The sequence below is a fragment of the Poromitra crassiceps genome, assembly GCF_964638095.1.
Source record: "Poromitra crassiceps genome assembly, chromosome: 3".
In the NCBI taxonomy this organism is placed as follows: Eukaryota; Metazoa; Chordata; class Actinopteri; order Beryciformes; family Melamphaidae; genus Poromitra; species Poromitra crassiceps.
The window spans coordinates 13,733,656-13,752,366 of NC_139625.1; the positions used below are offsets into that span (position 1 = coordinate 13,733,656).

The 18,711-nt window shown below is 43.2% G+C and overlaps 1 protein-coding gene and 1 long non-coding RNA gene across 2 annotated transcripts; one reads left to right on the forward strand and one right to left on the reverse strand.

The window, feature by feature from the left end:
• Nucleotides 1–10,381: 10,381 nt before the first annotated feature.
• On the forward strand, nucleotides 10,382–12,178 carry LOC310773726. Its single transcript, XR_014552556.1, has 3 exons — nucleotides 10,382–10,557; nucleotides 11,381–11,505; nucleotides 11,680–12,178. It is a non-coding gene; the product is annotated as an uncharacterized lncRNA (long non-coding RNA).
• Nucleotides 12,179–12,216: 38 nt separating this feature from the next.
• Nucleotides 12,217–18,330, reverse strand: LOC310772794 (uncharacterized protein). Its single transcript, XM_083632716.1, has 6 exons — nucleotides 17,986–18,330; nucleotides 16,212–16,345; nucleotides 15,484–15,631; nucleotides 14,482–14,730; nucleotides 12,613–12,877; nucleotides 12,217–12,423 (listed from the first exon to the last, which is right to left on the reverse strand). Exons 1-6 carry the CDS (start codon nucleotides 18,327–18,329, stop codon nucleotides 12,223–12,225), a joined length of 1,341 nt encoding a protein of 446 aa, XP_083488842.1. The 5' UTR covers nucleotide 18,330; the 3' UTR covers nucleotides 12,217–12,222.
• Nucleotides 18,331–18,711: the final 381 nt, after the last annotated feature.

Consider the following 18,711-nt stretch of genomic DNA (forward strand, 5'->3'; position numbering starts at 1 on the left):
TTACGGCGTTTTAAAAATTCAACAGCGCTCATGTAAACAGGGAGAAGGTGTGAAGGAAAAGGTGTCGTTTCTTCCAGAAACTGTCCTCGTGTAAAGGGCCCCTTAGTGGGGGAGGGACTCCTACTCTCCCGCAGCCCCGCTTTGTGATTGACTGCCGGAGTTTTACATACAAAATCTTGCCTATAGTGCAGCTTCATCTTTGTATGGACCTTTATTAGTTCTAGATAGAATGTGGATGATTTGGAATATTTCATACACTCTCATAAATGCTTTATACACACAAATGTGGTTTTACTTTTACTATCACAAAATGGTTCTAGGGTGCTATAGATAGGGAACTCTTTTAGACTAGTATAAAATGTTCCCAAGCAGCAGAATTAAAGGAACTTTTTACGAACCACAATAGGGTCTTACTGTATCTCTGATCTTTTTTTTTTTTTGCATTATAACAAATCAGACTTTGAATCATTACGATTCCAGCAAAAAAAAAATGCTAAAGAACCCTCTCTTTATCTGGGTGCTATCTGGAGATTACCCCAGGTGAGCACGGGGAGAACATGCAAACTCCACACAGAAGGGCCCTTTTTGACGACCCCACCTGGGCCCTATTCACCTTATGTAGCCACGCACAATTGGCAATAATTTAGCCAATTGTATGTAACATACCAAAAAAAAGCAAATGGCAATGTCTAAGAATGCAACGCCATGTACCGTAAATTCCGGACTATAAGACGCACCGGTGTATAAGCCGCGGGACCAAAATTGACTATTTTTTTCTTCTATAAGCCGCACCGGACTATAAGCCGCGGGTGTTTTGATGTTTAATTACCATATGAAAGGGTTCGTGCACAGAGAGGAATGTCGGGAAAGAGATCGCTGTTTGGGGAAGCTCCCATTTATTAACATTTCAACAAAACAAAACAAAAGTCAGGTCACTAATCCCCAGACAAAATCACACAACAATAGGCTACCGTATATGTGCAGCAAACCTGTAACCAGAGAAGTCAAGTCACTAATCCTCGTCTTCCTCTTCTTCCTGCGTACTGAAACCACCAAAGTCCTCATCTTCAGTGTCGGAAACGAACAGGTTCAGGGTGGCTTCGTCAACCACTCTCCTCTCTCCTTCAGGTGCCATGGCACGAGTCCGATACCTCACGAGTCCGACACCTCACGAGTCCGAAAAAAGAGGCTAACTTCCCCCAGACCCTAACCCAAAACCTAACCTCTCCCACCCCCACGCCTAAACCTAACATCCCCCAGACCCTAACCCAAAACCTAACCTCTCCCACCCCCACGCCTAAACCTAACCTCCCCCAGACCCTAACCCAAAACCATGAGGTGTCGGACTCGTGAGGTATCGGACTCGTGAGGTATCGGACTAGGGGGCAGTCCCCGTGGCGTCATCCTCTTCATCCCGCAGCAGTCCAGCGTTTTGGAACCCGTTGGTAATTGTGGATGTTTTCACACTCCTATAATATTCCGTGATCTTCCTTTGTGTGAATTCGCCGAAGTTTGTGATTTTCTCCTGATAGTCGGGAGGGAGTTGTTCAGTAGTTCTCCCCCGGACGGACAGTCCCTTTTGCCCAGGTTACGCGCGGCTGCTCTGTTTGATCGGCGGCTGCTCTCTTTTAATGCGAGATTGACTGCTTTCAACTTGAAAGCTGCCTCGTGTGAATTTCTGCGTACCTTCCCCATGGTAAGTGAGAGTGTTGCTTCTACTGCTCGTCTTGTTGTGAATATTCCTTGATCTTCCTTTGTGTGAATTCACCGAAGTTTGTGATTTTCTCCTGGTAGTCGGGGGAGGGAGTTGTTGCCCGAGTGGCCGTTTGCTTACCGTAATTACCATATGTAAGTGGTCACGCACAGAGGGGATTGTCGGGAAGAGATGGCTGTTTGAGGAAGCTCCCATTTACCGTATTACAACATTTCAACAAAACAACATAACACAACACCACCGTTGTTTATTTTTACAGTGCACACAGTGTCCGCGGTGTGGTGAAAAGAGGGCAAGAGAGGAAATTAAAACAGAAGTGGATTTATAGTTAGAAAGAGTGCTAAAAAAGAGAGATTTTTTTTTTTTTTTTTTTTTTTTCTGAAAAAATCCATAGATAAGACGCACCGTTATATAAGCCGCAGGGGCCAAAAAACGGGAAAAAAGCCGCGGCTTATAGTCCGGAATTTACGGTAACTGGCTCGTTAAGTCTCGCATTCCAGGGAATTACGTTAACGTATGCGGGTCTTATTGACGTAAGTGGCTCGAGCGCAACTCGGAGGAGAGAAAACTATCTGAAGTTTTCTTTGTTGGAGTCCAGGTATGTTTTACAAGAAAGTGCTCGTCGACGATAACGTTATCTGACCTGGCTAACAGTGGATACTCGCTTGCTTGCTGTGTAGGCTACCGGCTCAAAGTAGGCTGCATTCTTTATTTTATCCCCTGCACTGTCCGCTCCAAAAACAACTCTCTTATTTTGCGCCGTGACCGCCGGAAGTGTTAAAAGGACCCGGAAGAATTTGGCCCACTGTAAGGTCTGAACATAAGGTGAATAGGCACTGGCAGGGGCGGACTGGGATCCTAATTCAGGCCGGGCATTAGATACCAAGCAGGCCAGGCCGATACGGGCTGCAGCGAAAAATTTGGGCCGTTTGAAGCCCAATTTGGGCCGTTTGAAGCCCAATTTGGGCCATTTGAAGCCAGATTTGGGCCGTTTGAAGCCCAATTTGGGTCGTTTGTAGCCAGATTTGGGCCGTTTGAAGCCCAATTTGGGCCGTTTGAAGCCCAATTTGGGCCGAGTCCAATTTTACAATGAGATGCACCCACTTAGAGGGGGCACGGTGGCTCAGTGGTAGAGCTGTCGCCTCGCAGTCAGAAGGTCCTGAGTTCGATTCTCGCCTGGGACACTGTGGGCGCTGTGGTTGTGCTTCCCCCCCATATCTTCAGTGCCTACTGCCCAGGTGGGGTATCTCGTCGTAAGGGCCTTTCTGTCTGTGTGGAGTTTGCATGTTCTCCCCGTGCTCCCCCAGGGGGGTTCCTCCGTATATAACCCCCCCCCCCCACTAAAAAAAAACATGCAGAAGATCAGATCGTCATCGTCATCCGACCAGTGACGACAACATCCGAAGTCGGTCCCCGGGCGCTGTACGAGAAAGCGACCACTGCTCCTGGCCTGCCCCAGGAGGAAAGGACAAAGCCAGGATGGGTTAAATGCAGAGGACAAATTTCACCGGCCACCGTCGTCAGCATGTGTGTGTTGTGGCCCTCCGTGCATGTGTTGTAGTGTGTTGTGTGACAATAAAGACGGGCTGCCGTCTGAAAATCGAAAAAAATAGTTTTTTTAACCCTGAATAAAGTAATAAAACCACTAGTAAACCAGTAGGCGGCGCCTGCTGTTCAGTGAGTGGCCTGACTGCGAGCACCAATTTTTTTTTTTTTTTTTTTTTTTTTTTTTTCTCAGGCCAGGCCAGGCCAGGCCACCGGGCATTTGCCCGACGTGCCCGATTATGCAGTCCGCGCCTGGGCACTGGGGATGGGGACACACCCTCAGCATCCCAGGCGGGAATCGAAACCAGGAACTTCTTGCTCTGAGGCGACAGTGCTACCACTGCGCCACCGCCAGGGGCGCGGTAACGGGGAGGAAAACGTGGATGATTCTCCCTGCCTGGCTGGCTGTCTCAGCCACGCCCCCAAGCCATGCAGAGAGGAGCGAACTGTTGAGATTCCTGCAGTCAGAGAAGGAGCTGCTGCCTGCACAAAACATGTCGAAGCAGCTTGTAAAAGCAAAGTCAGGCTGGCAAAAAAAGAAAGAGAGCAGAGAGAAAAGAGGTTCCTCACTCAGTTTTAAGGCAAGAAGGAAGGTGGGTGTGCTGTGCAGTGCTGTCTGTGGATGGATCTGTATTTGGGCGAGCTGGTAGTGACAGTCTGAGGCCGAGATACATGACTGAATCACAGCTCTGCCATGTGTTAACCAGAGAGAACTGTCCAGTCTGCCCTGCCATCTTTAGTGGTGAATATTATTCAACTTTTGTTAACTACTGGAAATTACCCTGTTAGTCCTTAGTGGAAATAGGCTTACTTCACAGAAAATTCAGTGTTTACATTTCCCTCCTCCTAGACTAGTCTAGCCAATATTAATCAATGCAGGGCATTTTTTGCAAACCATTCATACTAAATAATATGTTGTGGCCCTTGCCTAACAACAGATGCTGAATCAGATCATGCAGCAGCCCCTCCGCCCCTGGCCCCATCCAATGAACCAACTGTCCTAACATCAGTCCTAACTGTCCTAACATCTAACTGTCCTAACATCAGTCCTAACTGATTAAGGTGAGAGCAGCATTGTGTTGGTATAGGTGATATGGAGGTGATTGAGAAAAGGCAAATGATGACATTACAATAGTCTAAGCTGAATATTAATTTAAAATTAGATATTCCTCTCAATTGGGCTTCAAATGGCCAAAATTTTTCCTTTCATGGGGCCCGAAATCCCTGGCCGTGCCCCTGGCCACCGTGCCCCCAACCCTCATTTTTCTTTTTGCGGAGCCATGGTTGTAAAGTACATTAATAAAATGGTATGGCAAGGATCGGGTTTCTGAAAGAGTTTGTGACTGTGCAAAAGATGCTGGTATAGAGCTTGTCTTGTTAAGACTGTGCAGTGTACTGTATATTTTTTTTGATATCACATGACCGTACTATAAAAACAATCTAAAAGTTTTGATAGAACACTGCAGTAGATCTTCTCCACCTTGATGTCATAAACATATGCGCTCATGTTTTTTGTGTGAGTGGCATTTTGCGACAAATCATCTTGTGCCTTCTCTTCAAGGGGCAACCTGCAATTTCTGAAAAGTGAAGCGATTGAGGAAGTGCCTTAAACCTGTATTCTTTCTAATGGCCAGCAGGTGGTGACTCCACTGGCTGCAAAACAAAGTCAGATTGTATGGAAGTCAATAGGAAAATGACCCGACTTCTCATTTGATGTATGACCTCAATAAACACTTTCCTAATGAGTTTATTTACCGTAGCTATAGTTTCAAGTCTTTTTCAGACTTTTTCAGACAGCATGATGTTCATTTTGTAAATGATGGTCCCATTTATAGTATTTGATTTGATTTGATTTGATTTGATTTGATTTGATTTGATTTGATTTGATTTGATTTGACGGTTACAAATTGAAATACAGTGTACTAAACAAAGTACAGACACGTATCTCAAAGAATAACATCAAGGATAAAGCACAATAAAGTCAAGACTTATTTCCATTGTAGTCCTTGGTCTAAAACAGGTAGATAAAAAAACAACAACAACAATATAAACATAAAATAATTAACAGAAGCATTCAATACAGTATGATTTATGCAATGAGAGATGAGAAACATACATATCAAAATACACAAAAGAAGCTGTACATCAGAGCTTAGACAAGGACTTGTTCAAGAAGCCACAATTTGACCTTCTTCTTGAAAACACCTTGGCTGCTTGTACACTTTAAGTGGAGGGGCAACATGTTCCAATTTTTAGCCCCGATAAATTTAAAAGAGCACTTACCTAGGTTTGTTTTAAAGCCAGGTAGACGTAAGTCAGCAGTAGCCTACTGGCTCTAGTGTTGTGGGAGTGTGTATCTCCACTCCACTCAGTAAAATAGATAATGCAGACTATATTTTGGGGTGTGATTGACAGGTCGCCTCACCTGTATAGTGACCGTGCAGCTCGCTGATTGGGACCAATAGCAGGCTGCGTTGTTGGAAACCCCATCTGGCGCTAGCTGCATCTGGCTCCAAATAACCAAGATGGCGGCGGTCAAAATGCCAAACTCGAGGCTTCAAAACGGGAGTCCACAAACCAATGCGTCGGAGGCTACGTCCATATTTTTATATGGTTATGCTGTAAAACAATGACAGTCACTGTAAACCCAACTGTGGGCCACACACATACAGTAGTAACTCAGTGTCAGGAGGATATTTTGAGCAGAGAGCTATAGGCAGCAGACAACGAGACAGATAGGGGAGGGAGGAGGGCAGAGAGGATGGGGATGACACACCCCCATTAAATTGAAATGACATTTTCATTTTAAGGTCTTTTTACTCATTAGGAGCCAAGAATTCATTATAAAGTCTCCTTGTCCTTCTTTGTCCTTGTAAACTGTTCGCACAGCCACTACTAAGCAAGTAAGACGGACACAGGACGCTGCTGCCAAAGCAATGGCCGCATGTCATATAGTCAATAAAATCATCATGTGCTGGGCGTTAAAACGTTAAAGTATTAGAAGATGGGCAGTACCATTCGGGATATTGTTGTCATTAGTTACGGTCGTCCAGAGGAGCATCAAAGACTGAAGGAACGCCGTAGAGGGCAAAGGAAGGCACTCGCAGTTTGAGCGTCTCCAGCAGATGTGTGCGATCAGATTCATATTATAGTCATAATCAAAAGAATGCATTTGGACAAACATAGGACATAAAACATTTCCCGCCACGGCCCCATGGGCGCAGCGGGGCTGCCGGCTCATTCTGATTCCTTTAAACGCGCATTCCGGATCGGCTCTGATGTTTAACACATTTTAATTTCTTTATTTCTTAAATGAGTCCGACCCGGGGCCAAGTTCTCTGTGTGTTTCAGGAGGGGGGTTTTGAACACACATGAGATGTTGTGCAGAAAACATCCAGTGGGATCGCCGCTCGTTTGCTGCAGTAACGAAGTGCACATTTCAAAGGGTAGGTGACCCGTATAGTTCTGGGGCCCGCCCGCTATGCCGACCACCCGCAATGCCGACCTTAGGTTTAGGCGTGGGGGTGGGAGAGGTTAGGGTCTGGGGGAGGTTAGGTTTAGGCATGGGGGAGGTTAGGTTTGGCGTGGGGGCTGGGAGAGGTTAGCTCCACCGACACGCACGCCGCCTCGCTCAGCTGGTTCTGCTTGTGGGCTATCGGCATTGCGACCTGTCGGCACTGCGGCCTGTCGGCACATAGACGCGGCACCATAGTTCTTGTAAACAATGCAAAATACCTCATACCACAAGACTGACGACAGCTTGTGGAATGCATATCCATTGGTCATATATTGGGGTCAGTGGTTAGGAAGCCCAACCAGAACTTTTTTCGATCTGACGATTTTGGATTCAGCATGCATTTTATTGTTATTATTATCCTGGATTTCAATTTTGTTTTAGTGGGTTTGGTTAACCCTGATATAGAATTAAAATGAGCAATGAGGCCAATGGAACTTACATTTCTATATCAAACCCGAAACCATAACCATAACATAAGGATAACCAAGTTGTTTTAGTTAGGAGTACCTGGTAGTCAGTTACCAAGTAATTGCATCTGTGAGTAGGTTAATACTTAAGCTGAATTACTAAAATCCCTCACTAAATCCCAGAGCCCAAAGGTATCCACCTTATTTTTGGCGGCCATTTTTGCCTGATCTGCTGATGGGTGCTTCTTCCGGTGTGATCCTCCCAGCCTTGTTGCTGACAGCTTGACACCCGTCTGGGCGAACGGAGCAAATCACTAATCAGGTCCAGCTTGGCAAAAATCTTGTCGATAAATATCCCTTTAAGAGCGCAGTGCATTCATGGGTAATCGCTGCTGTGGCTAATATTAGTTATGGCAGTAAAACGCCACTGAATGACCAAATTGATATAACTTTTAACCATTTCAAGTAACACTGTTTCCATACGGATCACCAGCGTTAGTTTGTTGTTTATAACGTGGCTGTATTCATAACGTTTTCTATCTCGGATGCGTTATTTCGAATCCCACATAGGTTACGCCTGGCGCAACCTATGTGGGTTTCAGGACGAAACAGTCTCGAGCCACTAACGTCATCTTTAGAGCACAATATTCCTGGAATGCAAGTTTAACTAAACAGTTACATGTCCTCTGCATTCTACATAAAATTAAGATATTACGGGTTGTTTTATTTTGTATGTCACATACTTATTGGCCAAGTTATGTTCAATTCAGCCAGGGTACAAGGGACTAAGTGTAGGCGGCCATCTTTTCAAATCAAGTAGAATACCATTCAGGAAATGGCAAGCTGCAACAATAAGTCACGTTAAACTGGACCTTGTACGCACAATTATTTTTTACAGTGGGGCATTCAAAAATAAGGTGGATAGGACGAATCAGCGTGACATCACAACCACCCAGAAATGTGGAACCCCGCAGCAGTTAACTAGGATGAGTTGTGCCAAACAAACATTAGTATCTCAAAAACTATACATCAACATTTTGACATTCTGAGTGTGAGCAGAAGCAGCTCAAGAGTCTGATGTATATGCATGTCGTGTTAACGTTGTGTGAACTAAAATGAAGTGAATTTAGTAAACAGCACAGCCACTCAAGGCTGGCTCCATAGGGGCCCCGTTTCCACGTGACGCCGTTTGTTTACCAAAATGCTGATCGGCTGATCCCTCATATTAGGCTACACTTTATTAGAAATACCTTCTGTATTACTAAACGACTTGTATTTGTGGTATGGGAATTATGTTGATAATGACCTCGCAAATCACAAGTCATTCAGTTTCTGAGGATTTATGGCTGTAATTACATGGTAACTTACTATTACGTATTTACCTGGTGAGTGAAAAACCAAGGGATACGGAATCATTAGTTGGACCACCGAGTCATATTCTATTCTATTCTATTCTATTCTATTCTATTCTATTCTATTCTATTCTATTCTATTTTGTCTGCTCTCTCCAGCCCTGCAGCTTTCAACCTCCTCTCTCAGTTCATCGTTTTAAATGTATTTAGGCTGGTATAGGAAAAAGCCCGGACCTTGAAACGTTCATAAATCCTAGGTAAAGATGGTTTTTATGCTCCGGGCCAAGCTATTCCTTATCCAAATGGACTTCCAGCACAGTGCCAGTGTTGTACAGCAGCCTCCACTACATTCATCCTTTATCATCTCGCATGCAAGTGTTTTAGATGATACTCCATCATGGAGCTGCAGCGGGTCTGAGCTGCATTAACATAAGCAGAGCATTAAGAAGCCAAACTAGGGACTTTCAGGACAGCCAGCCTGCAGGTCACCAGAAGAAGATGTCTGTACATTTATGCGATCCACGGATAGGTCGAATATCACGTTTCTGAAACAGAAATATGTTGCCTATCACGTTTGTACAGTAGATCCGTGCACATCAACATTGTACACGTCACACAGTCTGCTATTGAAATAACGTTGTCAATTCCCAGTCATGGTCATTTTCAAAAGTCTACATTTCGACCGTGAGTCACATTTAAAGTTTTTGTTATTTAAGTTTAACCCAAACCATCATTGTGTCAAATTTATGGTAACAATATAATAAATAAATCATCAATAAATAATCTGAATGTATTTGCAGAAATGTAAAATGCCATGTAAAAGGCAGACGTTTTGTTTCAAATTCACGTTGAGATTCTATGTCTCCGTGGATTGTAGCAACGTACAATGCCAAAGTTTTTTTTTTTTTTTTTTAATCTATGGGAAGATTATTGAAAATGTCTTGTATGTGATGTGCAAAGTGTATGGCGTCACAGGCGTCGTCCGCTCCTGCTGCGAGTTCCGGGAGGCGCGGCTCTGCCCAGAGAACTGCATCGGCATCTTTAAGTTTGTAGACTTCTACTACTGCCTGAGGACCTGAGGATCAAAGCCTTTCTCTTCATCCTGGAGCACTTTGAGCAGATCGCCGTGGCCTCCGAAGAATTCCTGGAACTCTCTCTTATGGAAGCGTATCGGCCCAACAATTATATATGAAATACCACAATGATATATGAAATACCACAATGATATAAATAAATAACTCCATGATATAAATAAAACAGGCAATGAAATAAATAAAAAACACAATGAAATAAATAAAAACCCAATTAAATAAATATATACATTTATTTATTTCATTGTGTTTTTGATTTCATTGTGACTTTTCATTGCCTCTTTTATTTATTTATTGATGACTTTTCATGACCACTTTTATCTATTTCATGATGACTTCTCAAGTACATTGGTCCAAAAATTAAATCATAAATACATAATTAAATAAATAAAAAACACAATGAAATAAATAATAAACGCAATGAAATTTAAAAACAAAATGAAATAAATAAATGTATTTATTTATTTAATTGTGTATTTATTTATTTCATTAGGGTTTTTATTTATTTAATTGTGTGTTTATTTATTTCATTAGGGTTTTTATTTATTTAATTGAGCTTTTATTTATTTCATTGCGTTTTTTATTTATTTCATTGGCGTTTTTATTTATTTCATTGTGTATTTAATTATTGGACCAATACAGCGCCATCTGTCAATCAACCCAAACGGGGCGGGACCATAGGGTCGGACCTATTCGCTGATTGGGTACTCCTCTGCTCTCGGCTGCTCTCGGCTACTTTGGTCTGTCTGCAAGACCCTGACCCACTCCACCATGTTTAAATGCCAGCGAATTACCTGTATCACAAGTTTTTAGTGGCTGATAAAAGTTTTATCGTCGATTAATGAAGTGAATGTAGACTTGAATGAGATAAGAGATGCAATGTTGGAGGGATCGTCAGCGGGAGTCAGCTGACATCAACGAACACTAACAGGTAACGTTAAGTTGCAGTTTTTAACGTTACTGAGACATCCAGCTACAGCCAGCATTACCGGTAAACTAGCCTTGTTTAACCAGATTGTAAACGGCATTAACCAAGCTATAACGAGACAACACAAACAAGGATCTAGTCAGGAGAGAAGAATATAAGTGTCATAAAGCGATCTTGGTCTGCAGGACATGGGTGCTAGTAAGCTAGTAAGTGAACGTTACTAGCTAGTTACACCTGAAGGCTAGTCTCCCTAACTGGCTGATAACTGGCTAACTGGATAACTGGCTAACGTTAGGCCATGATAAGTAACGTTAATGAGCGTTGAACAAGTCCTATGATAAACTAGAGAGAAGGGGTTACAATCTGTGGTTACAGCTATTTAGCTGTCAGTGTCCAGTAGATCCCTCTCTTACACAGACAGATCGACATAGTCTACCAAAACCTAACACGTTATCTTGACAAAAACTTTATTGTAAGCCCCTGTTGCACACATTTCCCTCCATGGCTCCCTTGAAAAAGACATAGCCTATTCATCTCAACAAGACTGGTTAAATAAGGTTTATTAAAACTAATAATACATGCATTGTCATAACGTTGAAGGCAGAATATGCAGCATAGTCTTAAAAACACAATAACAAAGTAGGCTATGTTGCTCATAGAAACGATAATTCTCAATAATCACATAGCCACTAGAAGTGTGTGGCAGCTTATTTAGCTACAAAGACCCTGCCTGGCTCTGCCTGTATTTTAATTGTGTTGGTTGTCTTGATTCATGTAACTTTTCAGTTCAAAATGACTGACACATTTCTCTCCCTCTTGTTTACAGCTTAATGACACAATGATGGAGTCAGCATTTCATCAATTGTGACCACAGCCATGGAGGATGTTGCTGTCAGACCTCAATCACACAGCCAGGGAGAAGATGGACTGGACCTAGGCTGCACAGATACTGTAGATCAGCTGTCACTTCCCTAACCTCTTAATCCTCCCATCACCTCTCATCTATGGCCACTTTGTCTACTCTAGAATAATTTCACAATAACCAGTTACCATTATATCCTGATATGATTATGTCAGTACTCTGTTTAACTGGGATTGTGGGTACATGTGTTCATTTTCCTTCAGGTGTGGACTTCACCAAGCAGAAATGGCCCAGCAGTCCCCAGTATCTGCATGACTTGTCTTCATCGCCATGGTCTCAGCCCTGCTGCATGCAACAACTGACATGGAGCAGCTCAAACAATGGCACAGTAGCAATGTGTGCAAGATATGTTTTTTTGCAGGGGGGGGGGTGACTTTCCCTCTCATCCACATACCAAGTCCCCTTTGTTACACATTGTCCCATTTTGACATTGGAACCCTTTGTAAATGAAGGAATGACATTGAAAACAATGTGCTGAAATGTTACTATGGCACACTCACACACTGATTAACCCAAACATAAAAAATGGCACATGGTATTTTGTCCTCCCGTCTTCTCCTCTCTGCCAACATAAAGCACACATGTACATCCAGTGCATTTCTAGGACTTCCCCTGTAGTTGTCATTCATATCTTGCACTCAAGCAGGTTAAATTAAACTGAACATTTACATCAAAATGACTGCTGAACTTATATTTAAGCAATAAAAGGATTAAGAATTATTTTGGTTTCAAGTGTTTATTACATTTTATGAAAACATGTTTTCCAGCTCCTCTACTGTTGAACTGTAAACAGTAAGTGCTTCGCTCAGGGGAACATCTCGGCTGGGCAGTCTTGCAAGCTCCTCTGGGGTCAGGTCATGGGGTAACTGGATTTCAGGGATTTGGACTCCATCATCCCTGTCCACCAGCTCTGGACCATCAATGGTTGCACCATAAAGTGCATCAACCTAACAAAATGTCAGAATTAATTATTGCATATTACCCTACAACTGAATGCATGTAGTTGCTTCCTGTTAACAAACACACTGGAGCCATGTAGCCACCATGACACACTTTAGCATCATCAGCCTGTTTACATCCAAAATAATGTAGGCAACCACTACATCTGGGGCTAGCTTTAGTTTGATCCTACTTACTGCCTGGGGATCTCCAGCAGAATCTCCATTCCGTAGCCACAGCTGGTAGGGTGACTGGTTATTTGCAGTTCTCAGACTGTGGAAGTTCCAGGCTTCTTGGAACCTGCCAAGGTGACTCTGAAGCAAAGGCAGGAACACCCAGTGTAGAGCATACAGATGGATTTCATTGTCTGGCACCAACATCCCCGATGCTTCCATCGCATGGAAGAGTGAGTGGAACAGGTCCAAGACTTGTATGTATACATCTCGCCAGAGACGCTCGATTCTACAAAAAAGAAGAAAAGAAAAATAACTTCTAAGAATGAATAAAAATAAATCAATGTTTATTTGTCACTACTCATACACGTAAAAGCAGCTAAATGCAATGTGGGGTATGTGGGGACTAAAGACACACCTTTTCAGGCTCCATCTGGGCCCTTCTTGATCTACGGTAACTTCTTTCTCTTTCTTAAAAAAATAAACTAAACTAAACTTGTACCACTGTTCCTTCAGAGGTTGTAGGTGTCATAGACTGTGTTGCATAGTTGATTGCTCTATTGCTGACAAAAATGTGTTAATGTAAGTCGCTTTGGATAAAAGCATCTGCCAAATGATGTAATGTAATGTTCTCAAAAAATACTGTACAACAACATCAGCGTAACACAATAAAGGGAGAGAGGAAAGAAATATATATAAATGTGCAAATAGGGCATAACCATTATGTGCGGAAACCTTGGGTATCAGTCAGTATATAAATGGGAGCTAGGGCTCTATCCGTTTCTCTGTCTCTCCCACTGTGATGTCATAAATCCCAGTATTCTTGTCAGGTTGGTCATTCATGTAAATTAGACTGAGATGCTACTTCTTAAATGCAAACCAATAGCTTCTTTCTGGCTGGTAATTTATGTAACTTATGTAAGAACAGTAGCCTCTTTTGTGTTGGTCTCTATTTTATTTTGTGTTGTATTATTTTTGCTTATTTGATTGTCTTGTTTGTAAATGTATGTTTAATGTTCTATGTGGACCCCAGGAAGAGTAGCTTAATGCTTTGCATAGGCTAATGGGGATCAGAATAAATCAAATCAAACCAGTGATGTCATAAATCCCACTGTGACATCATCAGTGATGTCATAAATCTGACATCATCAGTGATGCTGGTCTCATTGGCCACACAGCCGCCGCGCAGCAGCCGAGCTACGAATGCGAGCTGAAGGATGGGCGAGGCCGCGCAGCCGGTGAGCCTAGGAATCGAGTATACTATAGCAGCAATAGCAGGTTACCTTGTATTTTATACTATAGCAGCAGTAGTAACATTGATAGAACATTAAAGACAAATATGCAAAAATAAGGCATGACCATGGTGCAACATCAACAAACATTAAAGAGAAAAAGTTAAAAAAATAAGGCATGTCCATGTGTAACCATACCTTTGATCATTACACATGGACATTAACATTACAAGTATAACATTACAGAAATGACTATACGAGGAATCAGCGTGACGTCACAACAACAAATCACCGCAAAACACTCGGAACCGCAGCAGTTAACTAGTATGAGTTGTGCCAAACAAACTGTTGCAGTTTTAAAAATCTACACCGCACAGCTGGGGCTAGACTAGAGTGAGCACTCAAGGCTCACTCCATAGGGTCCCATTGAAGTTTACAAACGGAAACGCAGTTTGTTTACCAAAATGCTGCTCGGCTGATGCCTCGTATAGTTCCACAGTGCCAACCCACTTTAAATTTTTTAAATACCTGCATGTATCAAGTTCTTGAACACTGTAAAAACTTAATGTTATGGTATAAATATTTCACCATGTTTTTATGTGTAATGTGTAGGCCTATACTGGGTTGATGTGTATACAATTAAGTGAATCATTTAATTTACCTCTGGTTGTGCACACTCCTCCCAGTTATATGGGAATTGCGGTTTACTCCCTGGGTTTGGACCATGAAGTGGGCCACCTCAATGTTTTCACCTCCCTTATCAGATCTCACACGAGATGGCAAACCATATTGCCTGACAGCACCAAGGAAAGCATGAAGTACTGTCTCAGCACGGTTGTTGGTGGCAGGCGTCAGGAACACCACAAGGCGGCTGAAACCATCAATCCCACCGTGGATGACGAATCGCCAGCTTATTTTGAGGCAAAAAAAAGGTTAGCATGAGTAAACTGACCAAAGATTCAGGTTAAAATTTTAATCAGAATCAACTTTATTGTCACATCCATTGTGTCACATCACAGGTTTACATGTTTAAAGAAGTGGGTGAAAATCTTTTTTTCTTGCAAGCGCCACCATTTTGTAGTTTTTGTGAAAAGGAAAGAGGAGGGTAGAGATAGACAGGTCAGCTAATCAAGAGATATATACATAGCATAGTAGCAGGTATGTACTGTACATGAGGTTAGCAAAAGCAAAAATAGCTTCCTATGCAAAAATGTACATAAGGTGCAGTTCACTGGAACAGTAACAGTTATTCTGCAGTAAAAAGTCCACATAAGCTAACAGGACCACAAAGTCCGCAACATCAGTGGGAGCTGGGGCTCTGTGTCTCTGTCCCACTGATGACATCATCAGTGATGTCATAAATTCACAGTGATGATGTCATAAATTGTGACATCAGTTTATCAGTGATGACATCAGTGATGTCAGAGGCATTGTGACATCATCAGTGATGCACATATACACACACTCGTGCGCGCACACACACACACAGACACAAGAGACAGACATGCACACACACACACACACATCATCAGTGATGATGTAATCAGTCTGAGGCTCACAAGAGAGACTGAGGGAGAGGGAGGGAGAGAGAGAGACAGAGGGAGACATTGTGCGCACACCTACAGGGCAGGCAAGGCCACACAAGGGTTTAGGGGTTACCTACCGGATTAATTTGTGATTTCCGTCTATATGCCACATGAAATTTGGTGCTGCAACATTATATTGCCGGCGATATAGTGTCCGGTTGGCCAGAGCTCGAAATTCTGTGCCCTCTGGGTCCACTCTTTGGAGTGATTTGCGCACTCTTGCAACTTGACATGGTAAAGGGAAAGAGATGTAATTGAATTGTATGACAGGATATGCGATAGGCTATGAATGGATAATAATAATAACACTTGTGATTAATCTATTAATTATTTAGATTAAATAATTATCTTGAAATGGTGGAATATTTAATGGGATACAATCATAGAGACACTGCGTAACGCGTCATCATTCAGAAACCACGCCCAAGACGGGGGAAAACACAAACTCCTGTCCAATCCTGGCGTTCTCCTATGTCACGTGCATGGTTGCGTGTTGCATCAAAAGATCGTATATACGGAAGATGAACACTCCAACTTACTTCTTGACAGCTAGATCCACATTTTTCTTCTCACCAATTCTCAATGGCTTCCTTGTTTTGCTCAGGAGTACAAAAAAACTTTAACTGTCGATTTTTTACATTTGTTTTCTGCGCAGCCCACCACACAACAGCTTTTAGCTATGTTTAATTCAAGGAAAATTACGCTGGTGTGTGGAAATGAACGGCGCTCTTCCCCCGTGATGGGCGTGGCCTATTACATGCAGTGTCTCTATATGGGAGGACTGATGCTTTAACAAGTAACCTACTTTGCATGAGATGACCTCTTGTGCGAAGATACGCTCTCATCATGCGGTATCCACACTGTGGGTGCGCTCTGTGGATCTCCAGCACCAGAGTATCCAGCTGCGCATCTGTGACATTTGAATACATGGCTGACACACTAACAGAGGAGAAAACAAGGTCCATATTAAAGGGGTATTTCACGTTAAAACACTTCTGGGGTCAATTTAACAACATACTTGGGCTTTTGTGTGCACCCCTGGCAGGTTTTAAGTTGCTTGATTCAATATTTAGATATGTGATATTTATTTCATCAGACACGCCCCCCTCCTATAAACCCATTGAACTTTAAACTCCATTTTAACCATGAAGAAGGAAATCTCTTGCGCTTCAGCTCCCCAAAAGAGGGAGGTTGGTGCTTCTCAGAACAGGAGGATATCACAACAAAGGAAGAATCTGGAGCACACAGGTCACTAGTGAGAAGGTTTCTTTAATAGGCTAAGTGCACCAACATTTCGACGCAACGCGTCTTCATCCTGGCGACGCGTTGCGTCGAAATGTTGGTGCACTTAGCCTATTAAAGAAACCTTCTCACCAGTGACCCGTGTGCTCCAGATTCTTCCATGTTAACCATGTTAGATTCATTGAAAACACACATCACTGGTTCTGGTGACCAACTTAAAACTGTCTGGGGGTGCCGCTAAGTGACGACAGGCCGCAATGCCACAAGCAGAACTAGCTGAGCGAGGCGCCGTGCAGCGTGTCGGTGGACCGGCTGGAGCTAACCTCTCCCAGCCCCCACACCTAAACCTATAACCTCTCCCACCCCCCACGCTTAAACCTAACCTCCCCGGGACCCTAACCTCTCCCACCCCCACGCCTAAACCACCCCAGACATTAACCCTAAACCTAACCTCTCCCACCCCACACATAACCCTAAACCGAACGTGGGACGCTTGACGAGTTGAGTGATAAATGTGTTGGGCTGTGGGCATTGTGGGCCGTCGGCACTGCGGGTGGTCGGCATAGCGAGCGGATCCGTCTGGGGTGGCACACAAAAGCACGAGTAGACGTTAAGATGACCCCAGACATAACAAGCGAGGTAAATCATTGTTGCAATAGGGTTTTGCTGAAATAGGCTATGTAACTTGCTGACAACAGAGGTTTCTATCAGAGGTATAAGAATGCCCAAATACCATCGCACCACGAAGTATAAATCGGGCTTCATGTACGAGACTACGAGGCCATTTACACCTGGCGTTAACATGTGGTTTCTGCCATCAGATTGCAATCAGATTGTATTTTATCACTTCAGCCTGATTCCATTTACACATGGCGTTAACATGCATTTTCTGCAATCTGATTGCAATCAGATTGCAGAAATGGTTGTCCTCTCAATCCGCATAAAGTTGCTGTATCCAGATTGAGAGGACACATTGCATTTACACTTGTGTTCAATGTGTACACACACAATGCATCCCTGACCACCTCCGGAGGTGGTTTGGCCGATCAGATTGCAATCCTTCTTCAATGCGTTTTGGGGGTGTTTACACCTGGCATGTCCAGTGATAAAACACAATATGATTGCAATCTGATGACAGAAAACGCATGTTAACGCCAGGTGTAAATGGCCTCTACACCTTGCCCCGTTGCGACTTTTCCTGTTAGCTATTAGCATAGCTAGCAGAAAGAGTCCCAACAGGGCAAGAGACTACCTAGAAACAGCTCAGGACTAGGCTACATCACTTCAACACTAGACAAGGCAAAGCACACATTACAGAGTGGTAGAAGAATTCTTACCTTAGACCATTTTGCTGCATTTTATTGAGAATGGTATTTTTGCAGACTCCATACAGGGCCGCGATTTCTCGAATTTTGAAACCATGACAAAGGTACCACTCTATAGCCTCGGCGGGTATCTCAATGGTAGGTCTTCCTACTCGCCTTGCCACTGGGAGAGCCTGTAACACCTGTGTCAATTTAATTAGAACACCTGAGGTGTCGAGACCTGTGAAGGCAGAAAGTTCTTCCACCCTCTCTGAGATGGTTTTCACCCTATCACAAACATCAGTTGCTGATGCTTGATGATTCTCTAAATCGTCTGCTAAATTATTGAGAGCTGAAACGAGTTCTGCTAACGCCATGCTGTCCCGAACGTAAAGGCGGAAGTTACGTCTTCTTCTATTGTTTTATGGCGGCAAACAGCTTTTTGTGCATTACCGCCACCTACTGGAGTTGAAAGTTACGTCGATGCTGTGTGATCTGTTTCAAAGAATTTGGATTGATAGAGTTGACATACGGTACTTTTTTTTACAACAGCGCGGCCGCCATTTTGGACCGTTACACCGTGGGCAAGCAGCACAGAACCACGACACAACCTACAGCTAATCACTTTTTGGCACAACATTAGGAAAGAGAATATGGTTAGACGTTATTTTGCTAGATATTTGTCCTGCGGGACGATTTACTGGCCTCATTACGGCAGTCACCTACGGTCCAAAATGGCGGATATTACTGGCCACTGCT

What these genes read in the sequence shown, in the direction of transcription:
- LOC310772794 (XM_083632716.1), bottom strand. Translation starts at nt 18,329, where the DNA reads ATGGCGTTAGCAGAACTCGTTTCAGCTCTCAATAATTTAGCAGACGAT. An exon ending in AAGAGGTCATCTCATGCAAA is followed by an intron (nt 15,632 to 16,211) that starts GTAGGTTACTTG and finishes TACCATGTCAAG; the next exon opens with TTGCAAGAGTGCGCAAATCA. An exon ending in CTGCTGGAGATCCCCAGGCA is followed by an intron (nt 12,424 to 12,612) that starts GTAAGTAGGATC and finishes ACATTTTGTTAG; the next exon opens with GTTGATGCACTTTATGGTGC.